Genomic DNA, 22,305 nt, shown 5'->3' with positions numbered 1-22,305 from the left:
TTTTAGGACTTGACAAAAACCCTAATTTCAATGAAGGATATATGGAAGAAGATAATTTTAGGGTTTGTTTCTGAGTGGAGCGGCCAATGACTTGTTTAAATAGCGAAGGGAATGAAGGTTTTGGAGGGAAATTTTTGGGTTGATTTTTTAGAAACATCTTACATATTAAGAAAGTCCACCTGTCAAGATTTTTTTGAAATAAATGAGGGGATATGGTTGGCAAGATTTTACAAGGGGCGACACGTAAGAGAATCCATGCCTTTCAAAATTTTATCTAGGAATCCCAAAACTTTTACAAATTCTAATTATGGAAATGATATAGTTGATTTTGATTTATTCAATTGATGAAATGGCATCTAATTATTTGTTCTTGAATTTATGAATTTTGAATATCATAAACACAAATAATATGAGATAAGTTGCAAAGCTAAAATTGATAGGTTGATCAAAATTATGTTTTCAAGTGATTCAAAAATTTCAATCTTGGGTGCAGGAAATTTGACAATTCTTCTTCATATAATTTCTTTACAAAGTCGAATATGATTCTAAGTTAGTATAAAAGTAAACTTACATTTTTACTCTCTCAAATTTATTCTTTAATTTTGGTCCTTCAAGAAAATTTTTGGATTTTGATACTCATGATAACTTCATAGTTTGGAGAAACAATTTTTTTCAATCCGTAATGATCTAGCTAGGGTCTCGATTAATTAACCATAGTTAAGATCAAGTTAGATATGTCTCCAATATCACTTGAACTGGTGGATTCTCTTTAGATCGCTCATTTTTTTTGTTCAACAATAAGAAGACATGATCTAATTTATTGATGTGTATTAATTTATATAGACAAAACATCAAATACAAACTTGGTGGATCATTGTATTATAAGTTGTCGAGCAATTAATCCCATTGTTATATAAGTGAACAATTTAATATTGAAGAAAAGAGTTGAAATTGATAAATTAACATAACTTTTAAAATTAAAAATATACTAACTTGTCATAAGGGAAATCCTAATTTTTTTAAGGGGGTCGAAATTGTATTATAAATTTTTGTGAGGTTAAAGTGTAATTTTATTTTATATTCACTTATGATTTCATCACTTTGAAAGGACTATATAGAAATTTTTTTATTGGGGGGGGGGGAGTACAATTTTACCACATAATAACTTTTAATTCTATCATTTACTAGGAGACTAAAAAACAAATTTTCCATTTGAGGAGGCCAAAGCTCTTGCCCGCCCCTCGAAATTCGCCGTTGCCTCCCATCCTTATATTGTTCCCAAAGGCACCAAATATAGTGCTGCTTCCGATAGTACTTCCACGAGGAAACCCATTTTCAATTGCACCACTACCAAAAGGCTTAAAACCCAATAGTTGCTGCCCCATATCGGTGGTGGTTCCTCTTAAATATCCATATAAAGGCACCCCCACGTCAGATTTGCCACCAAGTGTATGTCCTGGCAACAACCCTAGGTTGTCTTGAGCCACAATATCACCAATAGTATGTTCTATTAACAATATTGGTAAATCATTGATCCAACATCAGTGGCTTGTGTTTGCCGCCAATTGTTTGAGTTGTCAGGTCTCCGTGAGGGAGTCAATGAAAGAACTCGATATGTTTCTGTATCTCTTCCACCTTCTCCTCCACCAACCATATTAGCCCATTAAGTTCACTATTGTTAAACTCATCAAACCTTTTCCCTTGCTCAAATTGATACATCAAATGGTCCATTTCAACTTCATTGTTCCTCCTTTGTAGCTTCCTTAACTACTTTATCTGTCGTAATTTGATACATCAAATTAGGCTCTCTAATACACTTAAGTAGCTTACGCTTAAAAAGTTTACATTTCTTTTGTTAATTTTTAGTTCTAAGCATTAATAAACGTTTTAAATTAATTTTTACACCATTTTGAGACCCAGATTGGCCAATCGTGCCATGGGAAACCTAACAATGTAATTGAGTGGTTTAAGAAGTCGATGATGGCCCAAAATTGAAGAAATCACCTTTAGGAAGGGGGTATCATGACACTGAGGCCATTGAAGTTGTGATACCCTTGACAGTGCTAAAATGAAAAGAATTTAGGCCAACTATAGTGATATATATATTATGATACCGAATAATGGGTATTGCAATACCCTACTTGATGGGTGAAAAAACTACAGAGGCAATTTTATGTCCAGCAAGCTTAAGTCTATGATGCGGTCGTTGAAAGCACCAAAAATATCCTATCCCTAATAAATAATGAAAAAGAATAGTAAAAGGGAAGTAGGGTCAAATCCTCAGGGACTGGATTTTGCTTATTCTAGCAATAATTTAATCTAGGGTTTATATTTGGAAAAATACCCATATGTGAAATGTGTTTATTTTGATGTTTTATGGTAGAATATGAAGCTAGAAATTATGTTAAGCAACTTTTGCTAAGCGATTTTGAGTAAAAACGAGTAAAACGACAAAATCGATAAAAATACTAAAAGTTCATAAGTAAGTGTTAAAGTGGGAATTTGATGTTGCCATAGAAGGGAAAAATGTTCAGCATGCCATAATACATAAGAATAAGGGATTAAGTTTAATTTACGAGCTTTGGGGAAAAAGTGTAAATATGCAAAAGTTTAGGGGCAAAATTGTAATTTTGCCAAAGTTTGAGTCAAGGACTGTTTTGATAAATGTGAGTACTAAATAAGTCAAATGTGTTATTATAGATCAAGAAATAAGTGGAATCAACATTGACCGGAGAAAAGAAAAGATTAAAGACTAAATTGCTAAATTTTTATATTGTTGCATCAAAGTAAGTTATGTGTAAATAATAGTAATATACTTTTATAAATTGTGAATTTTATTTGATATGTGAATCAATATTGAATGTGGACGGAAAATTGTTCATGAATTATTCAAGTGATAAAGTGTTGAAAATAAAGTGTTAAGTGTAAATTCCCGGTTGAACTTAGGAATAGAAGTGGATACAAGTGACATGTCACTAGAGATCAGTGTTACAGTGTTACAGTGAGTCCTGGGTGCTGGGTGATCTAGCATGTGTTGCAGACACTTGACAACTTGTGTGAGCAGGCCCGTGGACATTTCCAGTGTTATTGATCAGTGGTAGCTTTGGCTACATTTCAGTGGTAGCTTCGGCTACATATCAGTGGTAGCTTCGGCTACATATCAGTGTGGCACTTATGTGCTAATTCTCTACGTGTCCGTGTATATTCCGAGTGTTCAATGGGAAATTGACTAAGTGAAAATACATGAGATCATGTAACGATTAAGTGTAATTGAATAATGAATATATGTGTGGAATTGAATTGAATATTGACTTGAAAATGGAAAAGTGAATTTTGAATTGAATAGTGATTAAAAGTGAAATTATGAAAAAGTAGAATTAGCAACAAAATAGTTTTGGATAGTAACAATAGTGTAACTTTGAAAAATCACCAAAAATGGTGGAAATTGAATTATAGAGTGAATAAGATATGAAATGAAAGATTAAGGAGTCTATTTTTACATAAAAGAAACAGAGAAAGCAAAAGAGTTATACATTTTGAGATATTTGAATTTTAGTGAGGCAAGGTCAGATTGATTTCGGAACCCCCTGTTCTGAATTTGGAAAATAATTAAAAATTTTAAAAAATTATTATGAGTTACAATTTATATGCTTAGAATTCTTAATGAGTCTATTTTCAAAGGGAACAAACGTAAATATCATCTGAGTTCTGTACAATGAGATAATTCATTTTTAGTGAAGAGAGGTCAGAGATGTTGAGCAGTGAAATAGGGGTGACTTTAAAGAATAAAATGTACTAATTGGCTAAGTAAAAAATTCTGAAAATTTTATGGTAAGAATATATGTGAGTATAGTTTCAAGGAAAATTAACAGATCTTAATTTAGAGCTCTGTAGCTTTGGATAAAAATGATTTAGTGACTCTGACTCAAATAGACAGCTTTGAATTTAAATATAAGTGAATAGTGAAATTATGTATAATGCTATTTAAGCATGTTTTATACATAAAGGATATGGAATGGAGAGGAGGAGGAGGACAATAAAATGTATGAAAGAATTGTGTATAATGGTCATATGCCCGATTATAATCGGTAAATGTTAAATTGAATGGTAAATACGTATTGGTACTGAAGGAACTATTGCGGTATTGAAAAGCAATTGATCAAATGTTTAAGAAATTTAGTCATGACATATATATATATATATGTGTGTGTGTGTGTGTGTGTGTGTGTGTGTGTGTGATAATAATGATATATGGATGATTATATCATTGAGTTGCATTGATTAATTCGGTCTATGTGATGGAAATGTCAAGAACATTTGTCTTTGATATGTGATGATCATGGTTTAAGCTCTTATGGGAAAATAAAGTTTCATAGTATGAGAGTGTGGTATTGAAATATATATATATTGGATTGAGAAATTGATTTGAATTGTGAACATGAAAGATTGTGAATTGAATAAAATGAAAATGGAGCTTTGAATTACATGAGTAAGTATCGGGTCTCGTAGGCCCTATTTGTTATGAATATAATATTTTGAGGATATGTTGTAAAGAATTATAAAAGCATGTTAAAAATTTGAAGAGTTTAAATTTGAATGAAATTTTGTAACTCGGTTTAATACGTTTACATGTGTAAGTGTTCTAGTAATGCCTCATACCCTATTCCGGAGTTGAATACGGGTAAGGGGTGTTACATATCGTGATACCGACTCCCCAAGATCCCCAATCTTAAGAATTTTATGGGTATCGTGAAACCCAAGCCTGGGTAATGGTTATAGAAGAGAATTCAGGCCAACTACAATGATATGGGGATACCTAGTAATGTTATCGTGATACCAACACCCTAAGATTCCCAATCTCAAGAATTTTGTGGTTATCGTGACACCCAAGCCTGAGTATCGTGATACCGTTGCATGACGGGTGAAAAACCTGCATAGGCAATTTTATATCCAACAAGCTTAAGTCTATTTTTCACTTTAGGGCAAAATGATTGATGTTAGGTTAAATGTTAGCAGGCTATAAATACAACTTTATAAGCCTATCATTTTAGATTTTTTTGGCTGATAGTTTCCTTTAGTTTTCCATTGTTTTAGGGTTAAGTTTTTTTTTTCATTTTTATATTAGATTTCTCTTTTCTTTTTAGAGTAAATTTTTTTATTTCCTTTCTCCTTTCTTGTTAAAGAATTTTGTAAATGAAGATGAATCAAGCTCTTAGGTTCTCCGATTCGATTAGATTAGTAATTTTTTAATTTGTAATTAACTTGATAAACACATTTACCGGCAATTCTTTGGGTTCGATCCTTGGAATGCTCTAATGTTCCATTGACAGTACATATATTACAATTGGCACTATCCAATTACAGTTAAAATCGCACCTTTAAATTGTTTTTTTTCTATACATGTGCGCATGCAGTCATTGCTCATTAGCTTTGGTGATCCTTGCTTTGAGGTAGGTTTCCTGATTTACCATCTTCTTTAACCAATCCAACTCGGACGTCTTCTAGTACTCGTCGAGTTTTCCTTGCACCTCGGTGTGTGACGGCCACACCATCAGCTCACTTTCATCAGGGCTATAGATTACAAGACAAGTACTATCAACACAAGGAATAGTCAAGTCATCATCTTTTTCATTAGCCCGAACCTCCTTTTCTTGAGACTACCTATTCTCGCACTATCATTTGATATCATGCAAGCGTGACCTTTTTTTCTTCTCATTGTTTTAGGACTCGACAAAAACCCTAATTTCAATGAAGGATATATGGAAGAAGATAATTTTAGGGTTTGTTTTTGAGTGGAGCGGCCGATGACTTGTTTAAATAGCGAAGGGAATGAAGGTTTTGGAGGGAAATTTTTGGGTTGATTTTTTAGAAACATCTTACATATTAAGAAAGTCAACCTGTCAAGATTTTTCTGAAATAAATGAGGGGATATGGTTGGCAAGATTTTACAAGGGGCGACACGTAAGAGAATCCATGCCTTTCAAAATTTTATCTAGGAATCCCAAAACTTTTACAAATTCTAATTAATGTTTAAAAAAATTGAAAAGTTTAATTAAGCCCTCTAAAATTACACTCATAAATTTTCTTAAAATTCTAATTAGATGCTCAAAATTTTTGAAAAATTTAATTAGACCCCTTAAACCTTAATGCCAAGTTTTGCCACTACAATGGTAAAAAAAGTACCATGCTTGAAAGGCTTAGATAAACATGTAAATCATGTTTAATAGATTGAAAAATTAAGTCGCAAAATATGTTTGGCATATTACTTAAAATTAAGTACAATATAAAATTAAATTGCTCGATACATATAAAATTTAAAATATACAAATTATTTTATATATTTATTCTTATTCTTTTAGAATATTTCACCTTATTTTTAAAAAAATCAAGATTTAAACGTAAATTATTTTAAGGACAATATAATATTCAAAGAAATAAATAAACTATAATAAATTAAAAAATATTAATGATCTTCTTATATTTCACTGTTTTCTTTATAAAGAAAATTATCAAATAGTTTTTGTTATGAATTATGATCAAACATGTTTAAAATCATTGTGATACTTATATTGTGATTAATCTTTTAGCGGAACAAAGTCCTCAATGTCCAATACGATGGAGCAATTATTGGGAGTTGTCTGACACCAAGTCGAGATGAAAGCTCTAGTTAATGAGTTAGTCGAGGATGATGTTCCCAGACCTGAGGAGTAGGTCCATTTTTCGTTGTTAAAAATGATGAATTGAACATGGATGTTCAACAAGAGTGTCACACCCCAGAATTGGGGTTAGAAGGATCAGGGTTTGTAGAATGAGTCTATGGGTGCGATTGGACTTTTAAGTTTGTTTTTATGTTCTAGAGACAAAATGAGCTTCCTGGTTCATCGGTGAGGAGTGAGCTTGTCCTATGGTTCAGGTCTTACACGGCCTTGTCTCCTCTGCTTATTATTGTGTAATTTTGACACACAGGCATAGAGAGTTACACGTTCTGCCCACACGGTCGTGTACCTCACCACATGGCGGTGTCTCACCACACACAATTGTGTACCCTCACACACTGTGCAAACCTTCCCACACTACCGCCACACAACTGTGTGGTCCTGCTTTTGCGCTTCTACTCCTTTTTCGTAAATTGATTCATTTTAGTCCATGAGTGATCACTTGCATGTTTAAGCCTCTGTAGGAGTGATTGGGACATTATTACAGTTGGTAGAATATTTTTTATAATTGTATTCGTAAGAATTGACGTTGTTGTCCGCATTGGTTACTTATATGACTTTGTAAAAAAACATGGTATATGTAAATGTTTGGATTTTTGTTAAACATGTGAAAAAGTTATTTTTGAAAAGCAATTAAGAAATTTGAACGGTGTTTCATTTTGGGCCATTCTGGTGGCAAATGTGACCTCCAGAATTTGGTCAAAACTTCTGGGCCGGGTTTTGGGGTGTTATATTTAGTGGCTAAATGATTTTCTCAAGCTATTTACGTGTCTTTTACATGTTTTTCTTGATTTTTACTTCTCAATAATTAAGTTAATAAACACATTTACCGGCAATCCTTTGGGTTCGATCCTTGGAATGCTCTAATGTTCCATTGACAGTACATATATTACAATTGGCACTATCCAATTACAGTTAAAATCACACCTTTAAATTGTTTGTTTTTCTGCGCATGTGCGCATGCAGTCACTACTATTTGGCTTTGGTGATCAATTCTTTAAGATAGGTTTCCTGATTTACCATCTTCTTCTACCGATCTAACTCGGGCTTCTTCTAGTACTCGTCGAATTGTCCTTGCTCCTGGGTGTGTGACGGCCACACCATCAGCTCACTTTCATCAGGGTTATAGATTACAAGACAAGTATTATCAACATAAGGAATGGTCAACTCATCATCTTTTTCCCTAACCTCCTTTTCTTGAGACTACCTTCTCGCACTATCATTTGATATCATGCAAGTGTGACCTTTTTTTCATCTCATTGTTTTAGGATTCGAGAAAAACCCTAATTTCAATGAAGGATATATAGAAGAAGATAATAGGGTTTGCTTTTGAATGGAGTAGCCGATGAGTTGTTTAAATAGCGAAGGGAATGAAGGTTTTAGAGGGAAATTTTTGGGTTAATTTTTTAGAAACATCTTACATATTAAGAAAGTCCACCTTTCAATATTTTTTTTTGAAATAAATGAGGGGATTACGGTTGGCGAGATTTTACAAGGGGTGACATGTAAGAGAATCCATGCCTTTCAAAATTTTATCTAGGAATCCCAAAACTTTTGCAAAAACTTTTGCAAATTCTAATTAATGTTTAAAAAAATTGAAAAGTTTAATTAAACCTCTAAAATTACACTCATAAATTTTCTTAAAATTTTAATTAGATGCTCAAAATTTTTGAAAAATTTAATTAGACCCCTTAAAACTTAATGCCAAGTTTCGCCACTACAATGGTAAAAAAAGTACCAAAGGCTTAGATAAATATGTAAATCATGTTTAATAGATTGAAAAATTAAGTCGCAAAATATGTTTGGCATATTTCTTGAAATTAAGTATAATATAAAATTAAATTACTGGATACATTTAAATTTTAAAATATACAAATTATTTTATATATTTAATCTTATTCTTTTTAGAATATTTCACCTTATTTTAAAAAAAATCAAAATTTAAATGTAAATTATTTTAAGGACAATATAATATTCAAATAAATAAATCAACTACAATAAATTAAAAAATATTAATGATCTTCTTATCTTTCACGGTTTTCTTTATAAAAAAAATACTTAAATTGTGATTAATCTTTTAGCGAAACAAAGTCCTCAATGTCCAATACGATGGAGCAATTATTGGAAGTTGTATGACACCAAGCCGAGATGAAAGCTCTAGTTTATGAGTTAGTCGAGGATGATGTTCCCGGAATCGAGGAGTAGGTCCATTTTTCGTTGTTAAAATTGATGAGTTGAACATGGATGTTCAACAAGAGTGTCACACCCCAGAATTGAGGTTAGAAGGATCAAGGTTTGTAGGATGAGTCTGTGAGTGCGATCGAACTTTTAAGTTTGTCTTTATGTTCTAGAGACAAAACGAGCCTCCTAGTTCATCGGCGAGGAGTGAGCTTGTCCAATGGTTCAGGTCTCACACGGTCGTGTCTCCCCTACTGATTATTGTGTAATTTTGACACACGGGCACAGAGAGTTACACGGTCTGCCCACACGGCCGTGTACCTCAGTCACATGGTAGTGTCTCTCAGCCACACGATCGTGTACCCCTATCACACGGTCTGAACCTTCCTTCACGGCTTGGCCACATAGCTGTGTGGTTCTGTTTTTGTAGTTTTTACTCTTTTTTCTCAAATTGATTCATTTTAGTCCCTGAGTGATCACTCGCAAGTTTAAGCCTTTGTAGGAGTAATTGAGACATTATTACTATTGGTAGAAGGTCTATGAAGGGCGCGTAATTGCTTGAATATTTTTTATAATTGTATTCATAAGAATGACTTTTTGTTCGCATTGGTTGCTTATATGACGTTGTATAGAAACATGGTATGTGTAAATGTCTAGATTTTTGTTAAACATGTGAAAAAGTGGTTTTTGAAAAGAAATTAAGAAATTTGAAAGGTGTTTTATTTTGGGCCATTCCGGTGGCAAATGCGACCTCCAGAATTTGGTCAAAACTTCTGGGTTGGATTTTGTGGTGTTACATTTAGTGGCTAAATGTTTTTCAAGCAATTTACATGTCTTTTATATATTTCTTTTTTTAAAACTTGGCTCTAGGTTTGTTAGTTTTTTTTAACTTAGTGAACTATGTAGCTTTGCTTTAGGATTACTTAAGTTATCTAAACATCAATTTTAAGTTGCATGTGAGATAAGTCTTGTACAACTTAAATATTCAATTGTCATGCTTCTTATTTTATGAAAATATCCTCTGTAATTAACATAATTTATATTTTCGAGGGTACTTTAGTTTTTTTAATTTAATATATTTTTTAATTTTAAGTAAAAATAAGCATATGGTGGGATTTGAACACATGCAATTGCATTAATAAAATTTTAGATTTACCACTTTGCTAAATCTTTATTTTACACATTTTATTACCTCCATCAATTGTGTGTGTGTGTATATATATATTATTTAAGCCCTTAATTGAGCTTGTGTCACCAGTCAAATGGGCACTAACTTGGTTAGGAAAATTACAAAAATATTATTTTGTATTTAAAATATATACTATTATTTAAGCCCCTGATTGAGTTTGCGTCACGAGTCAACTGGACCCCAGCTCGATTAGAGAAATTACAAAAATATCCGTTCATATTTGAAATAAATTATATTACTCGGGAGTACTTTAGTCTTTTTATTTAAAAAAACAATATAAAATATGGGATTTAAACCCACACCAATTACATTAATAAAACCTGAAATTTACCACTCAATCAAAATTTTATATTAATTTTTATATGTTTTAATTTTATTATGCATAAATTATTACCTCCATAATTATTTATTATATATTATTTCTAAACACACATATATGTTTTAAATATGTGATTTTCACATGTATACGCGTGCTATAAAATAATATTTTTTGAAATAATTCTTGTATGAATTATATTTGTTTGTGCAAGAATATTTTTTAAAGAAAAGATCAAAGTATTTAGGGATGGAAATCAAAACCTTACGTTTCAAATTTTGACTAGAAATTAATTTCAATTTATATAAAAATCGATGCTATTAGATTGTATTGAATAAATGAAAATTATATCATACTCTTATTATTACCGTAATCTGATTTCTACAAATGTTGATAATTAAGTTTCTTGTCGACCCAAAGATGGATGAAGGGAGTGAAGTAATTGGGATTTGAGTAAAAAATGGATTGAGTTTAGGCTAAAATAGCTGGTTGCCCTTAAATGCTAAAAGCCAAAGCTAAATTACTCAAAATGTGTGAGAATCATTGGCCAATGGCCCCTACGTGGGGGTTGCAATGCTTTGCCAAAAGCAAGCTAAAATTGAAAATTGCTACTATCGTCCTTAATTAGATGACATAAAGTTTTACAAAAGATTCCAAATTAATTTGTTTTCATCAATAACCCTGAATTTTAAGTTGGTCGTGTTGGTTTTAGATCGGATTAATTCGAGTTTTAAAAATTTTGAATTATGTTTTGTTCAAATCATTTCTAGTTTGAATTGTTTTGGGTTTGGGGTCATTTTGGGTTTTGTCATTTGGGATTACTTGTTCAAATTATTTCACGTTCAAGTCACATTCCAAGTTTGAATCATTTTAAATTTTGATCATTTTGAGTTTGAGTCATTTATAATTTCAGGATGTTGACTCTTTTTTTTTTTAATGAAATTGGATTGGATTAGGTATAATTTGAGTTAATCGAATTGGATTTTAGATTTGTATCAAAATTGATAGGTCTAATTTTAAGAGATTGTTAACCATTGCAAGTTTTGGTCATAATCCAAATTGATCTCATTAGATTTGGTTCAAAATAATCGAATTAGATTTAGAGTTTGCATCAAAACTGATAAGTTTAATTCTAAGAGATTGTTAACCTTTCTTTGGTGCGTATTTTTTTCATCTTCGGTCCGATTTACTTCAAATTTGGTTCGAATAAGCATTTTTGGTTTGGGTTTATTTTCCTATTTTTAATAAGGATAATTTATTTTGTAAGAGGTTATGAACTGGTTTTCAGAGTAAAATTTGCATGTCTTCATAACCTTGAGACTTTGTATTTGGAATTTGGATTAATTCGAATTATAATTTTTTACAAACAAACTTTTATGTCCAAGTTCATTTTCTCATGAACATTGGTCTTAAGATATTGTGAAACTACTTTAACTTTAGTTATTATCTATTTATTGAGTTTTAACTCGAATAGTATGTGCATTATTGTCAATGCAAAAAGGTATGAGTTCGAGTTTTTAGGTTGGGAGGGACTGGATAGTTCTAAGCATTGTGTCTAAAAAAAGAAGATCAAAACCTATAATAAAACTATTCAAAAAAAATTAATTACTATCTCGACAACTTAAGCACTTTTAATTTTAAATTCGAATTAATTCAAATCCAAACCAAAAATCATAAAAAAAAGTCCATCAAACTTATGTCATAAAATACCCAATTTCATAAATTAAAATTCAATCAATCATTCAAGTAATTACTCTTAAAATACCATCCAATAAGTCTGAAATTCAAATAAAATTGTTGGAGAAAATTATTTTTAAGATGACACCATTTTCCTTGCATTATTTATTTTTTTAAATTCCCCTCAATGACTTTATCTAAATCTTAAAGAAAGAGCCCATGTGCTTGCCTCCTTTTCACTACAAATAATGATATCAATGTCATCTCTAGACCATGACATAACAGTCACTTTGTCAACCTCCAACTTTTAACATGACCTTTTCCATGCTTCTCCAAATTGGTATATTTCCCATTACCAACCATTCAAAAAATGTTTGTTGTTTTCTGATATTTAGGTATTAAATTAATTAGGCTTCATTTGATAAATGATATTTTTTTTGATCTAAAAAATTCTCTTAACACAATGGTTAAAATTAGACATAGTTCCTCCTCAATTTATGAATAGGAGAATATTGCGTTTCAACATTTTTGAACTTACGTCCTTTTACATTGACAACAATACCCATGCCAATTGAGTTAAAACTCAATTAACTTTAAATTCGAATCTTAAATTAGATAAATTAAATAAACTAATTAAATTAAACTTTGGGTTTATGTTATTTTATTTTGGCTTTTGTTTTGAGAGTGAAAAGTGAATGGAATTGATTCGTAACAATCTTTTTATTGTTTGACTCTTCTAGAAAGTGAAAAGAAAGTTGTGTCTTAACCCTATTGATTGATATCAACTTTTTTAAAGCTTTACATCCTAAATTTGAGGAGAAACTTTAATTAATTTTTTGCTTTATTTGTTGATAATCATTAAAAGAAATTCAAAGATGCAAAAAAGGTAAAAGTAAAAAGAGAGAGTAAAAAGCCACAAACAAACTTAAAATCTAATTAAAGTGAGAATAAGAATAAAAATATTAACTTGACTATAACACATACAAAAAAGAGATTTCCATGAAAAGAATTATTAAAACCCCAAAATTTTGAATTGAATTAATTATTTTATTAAACAATTTGGTTTAGTATTTATAATGATTAATTTATATAAATATATCATAACACCAAAAAAAAAGATTTTCATAAAATAAAAAGAGAATTAAGAAAACCCAAAATCCAAAAAAAAAAAAAACACATACACAATGTTCAACAAAGTTATGTTTTAAGTATTTCCAATCACAATTATACAAGTTTCAAAGTCATAGGACATGAATTTAAATATGAAAATATTCATGATGGATATATAAATATTGGGATATAACTTTAAAGTATCATTTAAATATATGAAAATTTTAAAAATACAGACCTGAATTTAGATATAAACATATATCTAACACTTATGTCTAAATTCGAATAACATAAATTGGAAAAAGAAATTCTTACTAATGCACAAAACACTAAATTAGATAATAAAAAACAGAGTTCATCACTTTGTTCATCCACAAAACACTAAATTAGGACCCTTCTAAATGGGACTTAGATTTCTTTCAGCAGCAAAATGGGCATTTGACCAATCCATTTTCATTACAATCATTGCATTTCTTAATGCAAAACTCATTATCTTCTTTATGATGATGATGATCATCATCTTTTTCTTCATAAACCTTGCGGCTGCCATTGCAACTAGTGCAAATCAAGAACCTGAAATTGGCACAAGAATTGCACACATTATTGACGATGCCACCGTTCGATGGTACCTCTTCCAATAGCTTCTTTAGCTCGCCTCGTTCGTGTAGTCCGATGATTTCGTCGGCTCCACCGATGCACCGGCCTTTAACGAACACTTTTGGAGGTATAACTCGACCACCCAAGATTTCCCATAGCTCTTCCCTGTACCCCATATCCATTGAAACATCTCGTTCTTGGATTGTTATTTTGAAACTATTTAAAAGAAACCTTACATTGCTACAATCTTCAAATGTTTTACGAATACCTCTTAAGCTTGTTGTGTAGAAAATGACTGAATTTTCACCTCCTGGTGGACATTTCTCTTCGAAATCCGATAAAGATGGATGTTCTTCTGGGTCGAGGATGTCGGTTTCGGGTTCTTTGTGTTTTCGATCTTTAACGTACGGTGATTCCGGGACATTAAGGTGAAAGACTAAGCCTTTGATCTTTGTATTTGTAGGGTTGAATTTGAGTTTTTTTAGAAACCTTCTTCCTTGTTGCATGGCTTTCATTGCTTTGAAGGAGAGAAATGATAAGAGAGGTGATTGGGAAGAGAGAAAGTGAGGGAAAGTGAGATGGAAAATTTTAGGGTGTGATGAGATAAAGTGGTGAAGGAACTGAGAAAAAAGGGGAAATGTGTTGGGATTGCTTTTGAAAGTTGTGTTGATTGAATCACTGAAACCAGTGGGGTATGGTTTCACCATTGGAATCCACTGTCCCATGACCAACATTTTTGGTGCCTCATCATGGCATTCATGTATCATTCAGTCCCTAACCTGGCAATATGCATATTTTGTACTTTGTTTTTCACCCATTGATAATGTATAAGTTTATACATCGTCAGGAATATTTAAAGGAAAACATAAAGCAACGTTGAGTATTTGAAACTTTTTTCAATGACAACTTCTCAACTTTGTCATTGAGCTTTTTCTTTATCTATATTAATCTTAAAATTTGATAATTTTTCTTAATTTTAATTCATGTGATAACGTGACACTCTAATAGAGTGTCATAACCGCTCAAAAATTTATAATATTTTATAAAATTTATTTATAAAAATGATAACTTTCTCAAGTTAGAGTGTCGCACTATCACATGAACTAAAACTGAGAAAAATAGTCAAGTTCAGAGATTAATAATGTTGTTTGAACCGGATTGGACCAACAACCGACCAAGGTATAGTCCGGAGGGTGACTTTCAATTGGTTCGATCAAGAATTAGTATGGACTAGATTGAATTAGTATGGACTTTCAACGGTTGATCAATTGTTTTAATTTTTTAAATTCTTAATATTTTTTAATCAAATTGCTTGGATTGGTTAGACAAACGAATAGGTGGCCTGACCAGTTTCTTTTTAAAAATATTGGGGATTAATATGGATAAATTCAAGAACAAAATTTTAAAAATTGCTAAGTTTAGAGCCTAAAAGTTACCTTTAACCCTATTTAAAAACACTATCAATAAATTAATGAATAATATATTTATTAGATTTTTTTAATAGGTGGCATCTCACAGTTCACAATATATAAACTTATACTATAAACCAAATGATAATCATATGATCAAATTATTGTTTTAGCCCTCTAATAAAATCAAAATTGAGATTTAGTTTTTTTATTTTAGTTTGATTAATTTGATTCATCTAATTTTATAATGTATTAATTAATTTAAATATTTAATAATGCTGATGTAATTTTTTTTAAATGTTCATTTTAAAGGATGTTCTTATGAAAATCCATTTCACATTTTAATCATTTATAATATTAATTATTTTGGATTAATTAGTGGTACTATAAAAATAAAAGACTAAATTATGTCAAGTTAAAATACAAGAATTAAATCCTAAATTTTAACATAATCCAAACACCAAAATTGTAATTTTACCTAATGAAATCTAAAGTTTATAAATAACAAAAATTGATATTTTAATAATTTTATGGTACGAAAATGACAAACTTAAGGACAACAGTGTCCCTACTTCTATTAATATAATAACCATACCCCTTGAAATATGGGATGCATGCTATTCTATTAAGCTTAATTAAAAATAAAAAGTTAGAGGTGTACATGGTAAGTAAGAATGTTGTTAGAGAGTTTTTAATTTATTTTTTTTTCTAAAATTATTACAAATTATTATTGAATCGATTGTTTAATTGATTAAATCGAAATCTCTTAATTTAACCGGTTCAATAATTAATTTGTTTTTCTTTTAAAATAATATTGATAGATGTTGCTCGAGCTAAGGCATAGCTAGTGGGACAAGCATTGCATTGGCATTGGCTCCTTAGCTAAACGATAAATTATCGACTTTAGTCCTTTTCAGTTATAAAGTATTTAATTTAAGTCCCTTTTAAACCATTTTTTTTATCGTCAACTCCCAAACTTTTAATATTTTACTTTTATTCTCCAATACCGAATTCCTTCATTGATAACAAGATGCTAAAATATTGAATTAGTGCCAATAAATTATTGATTGAAGATAGAATCGAGTCCCAGAAAGGAGTTGAACTTTGTTCCTCTTTTTTGCATGATAGTGAAACTTGATGGTCCAATATTTATTGACATATCACATGGTGGTATGGAAGCCAGTGAATGAAGATGATAGGTTTGAAAAATTGAGCCTTGGCCAGCTGATAAAAGAGGTGATTATGTTGTAAATGGTCATATGATATATAGCAAGCGTGCAATGGTTGCATGCTAGGTGTCACCCTCTATCACCATTCACATTTAATTTAATTTTATATTAGAGATGACAAAATTCGATTATTGAAATGAATTTTACATCAATTATTGATTATTCTACCCTACTTTGATTCTCTTTTTAAAATATTATATGTATATAAGTAGGAGAATTATCTTAGTTTGGGGAGATCTTTTGGATTATATAAGTGGATTTAGGTGTAAATGCCCCTTATAGAGTATATTAAAAAAAGTAAATTTATAAATAAGTGCGACATTTGTCACTCTCAACTGGTCGTGGAGTTTAAAAACATTCTACAAGTTGTGGATCAAATAATTACTCTTAAATGTATATGCTAAAACCATATAAATAATTATTTAGTATACTGACTGTGAAAATTTTAACTCCCTAGCTCTCGAAGTGGGGAGTTAAAAATTTTCATCATTTGCATATGAAATAGTTACCCAAATCATATATATATATATATATATATACATATATATATATATATATATATAGGTACACTCTCAGTAGAGTTTTTAGACTCCACAAGTAGGGCCAGTGGTTGACAAGTGTCTTATAAGGGTATAGTAAAATATTAAAAATAATATTTTAAAAAAAGAGACACTTGTCAATTTTTCAATGATGTTTTTGAAATATAAAAAGTTTATTGCAAGTATACTAAATACTAACCCATATATATATAGTATTAATATTTGATACATTAATATTGAATTATTTTTACTCTACAAGTATTCCTAAGTATTGTCACATGTCCTATTTTTCAATACTTAATTTTTTTATTTTTTATTACACCTAAAATGAGACATGTATTGTGTTCTGAGTTTTGCTTATGGACAATGTATGAAATAATTTTTCGAATATTATATGGAATAATATTTAATACACTACCTGCAGGGGCGTAGTTAGGGGTTGGTCGAGGCCCAGGCCCCCTTAAAATAGAAAACTTTCTATTTAGGCTCTTTAAAAATTTTAAAATTTTAAATTAGTAAAGATAAAATTGCACTTTGGCCTCCCTAAAAATGATAAAGATTTAATTTAATCTTTTAAAAATTATAAAGATATAAGCTATTAAAATGGTAAAATTGCATTTTTATTATCGTAAAAATTACAATTTAATTTCGCCCCCTAAAGTTTTCTAGCTTCGCCCTGACTATCGGTGAAGTTTTTAGACTCCATAAGTAAGGTGAAGGGATTGGCGAGTTTCCTATAACGTTATAGTAAAATATTAAAAATATATTTTTAAAAAAGAAACACATGGCAATATTTTAAGACTGCTTGTGGAATAAAAAATACACTACTAATATACCAAATATTAACCCTTATTATATATATACTAGAGAATTATATTTACTAAAATTATATTTACAAATAAAATACAATATATACATCTACAATTTTAAATTGAAAGTAGTTAGTATAAAATAGGGTGGAGCTTGTGTAGTGCTGTTTTGTATATTACCAATATCAATGAAGATTTTTAGCATTCATATAAGAGTAAGGACCTTTTATCTTAGCCCTTATTGTTGGGTGAAAATATTGTTCAAGTCCTCTATTATAAAGATTGATTGATTTAAATTAATTTTTTTACTATTAAATGATTAATTTAGTCCTTATACCAATAAAAAAATCAAATAAGATTAAAATTTAATAGAACTAACAGTTACTGTTTAAAAATGAAATGAATTAGTACTTTTCATTTGAAATTAACTCCAAATAAAATATTACATTTATAGAACCATAAAGATTTTAAAATATTAATTTTATTAAATAATAAATGTTAAATCTATTAAATTTTGGTCTTATTAGATTCTTTTTATTAATACAATGACCAAAATTGATCCATTTAATATACTGAATTAATTTGAACTAATCCCTATAACAGTAAGAACGTGCCAAGTACTTTCACCCTTATCGTTGGTAGTAATTAAGATTTAAATAAGATAAAATTTTGCTATTGGTCTTTTTACTTTACTTGATTAGTCATCGTCCTTTAATTTAGTTAATTTTAGTCTTATTTTTCAATTGATTAATTTCAATCCTTGTATTTTTAAAATTTGAAATTTTAGTCCTCACCCAAACAGTAGTAGTTAAATTTGTTTAGTTGAATTCTATTATATATTGGTCTTGTACTATGCGTAATGTTGTAGATTTAGTTGATATTCTCCAATTGAATCATTCTTTTTCTTTCTATGGGCCAATTAGATCATTCTTAATCCCTATATTTTTTGAATTTTTAAATTTCGGCCTTGACACAAATTATAGTTGTTAAATCAATTAGTTGTTTTTGTGTGTGTGTGTGAGTAATATATGGAGATAATAAGTTGTCATGGCATTACACACCGACATGGTATTACATATGTGCTAATTAACATGTTTGCTACACCAAAATTTTAAAATAGCATAATTTAGCAACTAGAAGTGACGCCAGGGAGCTAGTAAGGGCCTTGGCCACCTAAAAATGAAAAATTTCAATTTAGCCCCTTTAGAAATAATAAAATTACAAGTTAATCCATGGCAAAATAACACATTGGCTCCCCCAAAATTTGAAAAAGATTTTGTTTAGTCCCTTAAAAAATGATGGAATTATAAATTAATACATGATAAAATTACATTTTGATATCTCAAAAATTTGATAATTCAGTTCCAGTCCGCTAAAATTTTTTTTGGCATCGCCCCTGTTAGTAACTGCCATTTAGTTAGGATTGAAATTTTAAAATTCAAAAAAGTATAAGGACTAAAATTGACTAAATCAAAGTACAAAAATTAAATCCGCAACTTACACATAGTACATAGACTAATAACATAATTTAACCTTTAAACAACCATCATAACTTGCAACTACAATTATTACTTTACAAATATAATTCTTTTCCATCATCGATATTTATCGAAATTGATGAATAGAATTAAGCATGCACAAAGGTGAAAAATTGACAAATAAATAGCTCAAAACAAATAAAAAATTAAGGTAGTATTTCCTTATTGTGGTGTGAAATTCTTTCACTACATCACACCTAAAACAATCCCAGTTGACCTCATTGCTCATCAATCAAACAAATAAAAGCAAGCTTGAGACTTCACAACAAAAAGTCATTCAAAGAAAAAGAAATTAAAGCAAATGCATATGAAGATGATAGAGGATCAGTTTGCAATTGGCACCAATATTTATGAGGCTGGTCTCTTTTTTATTAAAAAAAAAAAGACTTCGAGGGCAGAATTTTTTATATCAAAATACCCGTTTTACAATTTTATATAGTTTAATTAAAATTTTAATTTTAATAAATATTTTATAATAGGTATTTTGTTTAATTTTATGAAATTTAATATAATATTCAGTCTGATCATGTTGGAATCGGGGAGTTTTAGAATGTTAAATTTTAAATAATATCAAGATTATGGTGCACAGAGTTGAGATAAGAGACATAAAAGTTAAATCGAGGTTGATATGAGAAAAAACCATCTCATTTCATTACCATCCTTTTCCTCAATAAGCTATATTACCTAGATTTAATTTGAGTGTTGAATATAATTATATGTTTGATATATATATATATATATATATATATATATATATATATAACTTTTTTCTTTTTCGTGTATTTGAATATATCTTAATTCCATATTACCCACAAATTTTATTTTAGAGTTATTTGTGAAAATGATTGAGAAGGAGAGAAACTAGAAGTTCCATAAATGTTCTTCAATTGTATTCTTGTTGGGTAGCAAGAAAATCAAGTTGGATCTAACTGATAATCTAATCAAATACTACAACCCAACTCATATGCCCATTTGTATATGATTCTCATATGTACCATTAAAAAGGGTTGTCCCAAGCCTTTTTTGTTTTTTTGTTTTTCCTCGTCGAATACCCTTTGATACTCTTAAAGTCACATTAAATTTCAAATCAAGTTAAACCTCTGAATACGAAATAAAATTCCCTTAATATTATTTTCTCCATCCATAATATTCGAACTCAAAACTTTATTTAAGGGGCATAACCTCCTTACTACTCAACCCAACAAGGGTTAGAAATTTTTTCTTTATTTTCGATTTTCTTGCAATTTGTTCATATATATATATGGTTTCTAAAAAGTCTAAACTTATGGAGAAACTAGAAAGTTTCTAAATGGTTTCAGTTTCTACTAATTGAATAGTTTCATTGCTATGAAACTCATAAACTTGATTAACAATTCAATTTGAAGTAATCTAAGTAACACAATTACTTTTCAATTCGGCTGGTTGGGTTGATTTGAATTTGGTCTGGATTGAGTCAATTTAGATCTTAAAATTTTGGGTTATTTTGATTAGTTAATTTTGAGTTCGGATCATTTCAAATTATATTAATTTCGGATTCGAATCATTCAAATTTGAAGATTAACTTTTCATTTTGAACGATTACAGGATTGAACCGCTTTGAGTTCATGTCAATCCAAGCTCAAATTAGATAGATTCTGATTTTTGACATTTTATGATAAAATAAAGTTGGATGGAATTTAAATTCAAAATTATTGAATTGGAGTCAAAATGGACAGATTTATTTTTCATAAAAACGTTTGCTCTGTGTGTGTGGCAATCCAAAATTCAGATGTGTAGGAGAACGGTAAATAACTTTTTTACCATCCTCATGTTAACAGCAATTTTACACTTCATGAATGGCAATGAGAATTGAGGGAAAAAAAAGGTACGAAACAACACTATTCTTCATGTCAATCACCGGGCCTGCTCGGCAATGGAGCAACGTGATCATCGGCAGGTGGCATCGACAACGGTGTTAGGATTGGAGACGTCCGACAAACGGGACACGTGGATTGCAACCGCAACCAATGGTCGACACACTCAAGATGAAATAAATGTCCACAATTAGGCAACATGCTAAGACTATCACTACCCTTATAATCATTCAAGCATATAGAACAACACGTATCCGTAGAACCTTTCTTCAATAGCTTAGCCTCGGAGTACGTCAATTTCGGGTAGCTTTTAATTGTTTCCTCATCAAGACCACCACCGTCATCAACAAAGAAGCTCTCGGGATCGATCATGTCGCTATTTGATGGCGGGGCTTGCGGTGATTGAAAAGCCTTGCTACAAACGTAGGAAGCCAATGCGGTCACGACGATAATCAAGAGGATTATGGCGGAAACTCCGATCGCATACCCAAATCTGCTCACCTCTTTGGAGTCGACGAATCCCGAGTCGGAATCTAATGAAGCGCTCATTTTTCATGGAATAGTGAAAGGAGAAGAAGGGAGGGGATTAATGGGGGATCAAAAGAGTGGTTTGGTCAGCCATGGAAGTGGTTTCATGTTGTAAGGAAGCTAAAAGAAAACATTGAGAATAGAAGGGTAAAATCGACAATTCATTAGAATTAATTTATGTTTTGGATTATGGTTTATTAATTTGTCTGAAAGTTTTTGTAAGTCAAAGGTTCTGATTCTAATTTTAAAATACATACATCAATTCATACATTTTTATATTTTACCGTTTATATTCAAGATTCGTGATTGTTTTTTTCACGCAATCTGTCTTACCAATACACCCAATACTTGATTGATTAATTTTAATTTTTAATGATATATAATTGTATGATCCATTGATAGTATATAATTTTATGTATTATCAATATATTAAATGTAAACCCTCAATTTTATATGTTATTATTGAAAATATATATATATATATATTATTTTTTAATGCTAAGATTGTTTAATAGAAGACTTTGGATAAGGAAACTAAAATTTAATCGAAAAGTGGTTAGCAGTTAGTTTTCAACTACCGTTCATATTCTATTAATTCATTTAATTATGGAAATGAT

At 30.1% G+C, this 22,305-nt stretch overlaps 2 protein-coding genes across 2 annotated transcripts; both read right to left on the bottom strand.

The window, feature by feature from the left end:
• Positions 1 to 13,351: 13,351 nt before the first annotated feature.
• Positions 13,352 to 14,591, bottom strand: LOC105761684 (uncharacterized protein At3g28850). Its single transcript, XM_012579562.2, has one exon. It carries the CDS (start codon positions 14,548 to 14,550, stop codon positions 13,606 to 13,608), a length of 945 nt encoding a protein of 314 aa, XP_012435016.1. The 5' UTR covers positions 14,551 to 14,591; the 3' UTR covers positions 13,352 to 13,605.
• A 6,412-nt stretch (positions 14,592 to 21,003) lies between these two features.
• On the bottom strand, positions 21,004 to 21,783 carry LOC105801658 (RING-H2 finger protein ATL70). Its single transcript, XM_012632869.2, has one exon. The coding sequence runs from the start codon at positions 21,707 to 21,709 to the stop codon at positions 21,197 to 21,199; it is 513 nt and encodes a 170-aa protein (XP_012488323.1). The 5' UTR covers positions 21,710 to 21,783; the 3' UTR covers positions 21,004 to 21,196.
• Between the last annotated feature and the right edge of the window lie 522 nt (positions 21,784 to 22,305).

The sequence above is a fragment of the Gossypium raimondii genome, chromosome 11, assembly GCF_025698545.1.
Source record: "Gossypium raimondii isolate GPD5lz chromosome 11, ASM2569854v1, whole genome shotgun sequence".
NCBI classification, from domain to species: domain Eukaryota; kingdom Viridiplantae; phylum Streptophyta; class Magnoliopsida; order Malvales; family Malvaceae; genus Gossypium; species Gossypium raimondii.
The sequence above is the reverse complement of the archived record's forward strand: the minus strand, read 5'-3'. Positions and strand labels throughout refer to the sequence as shown.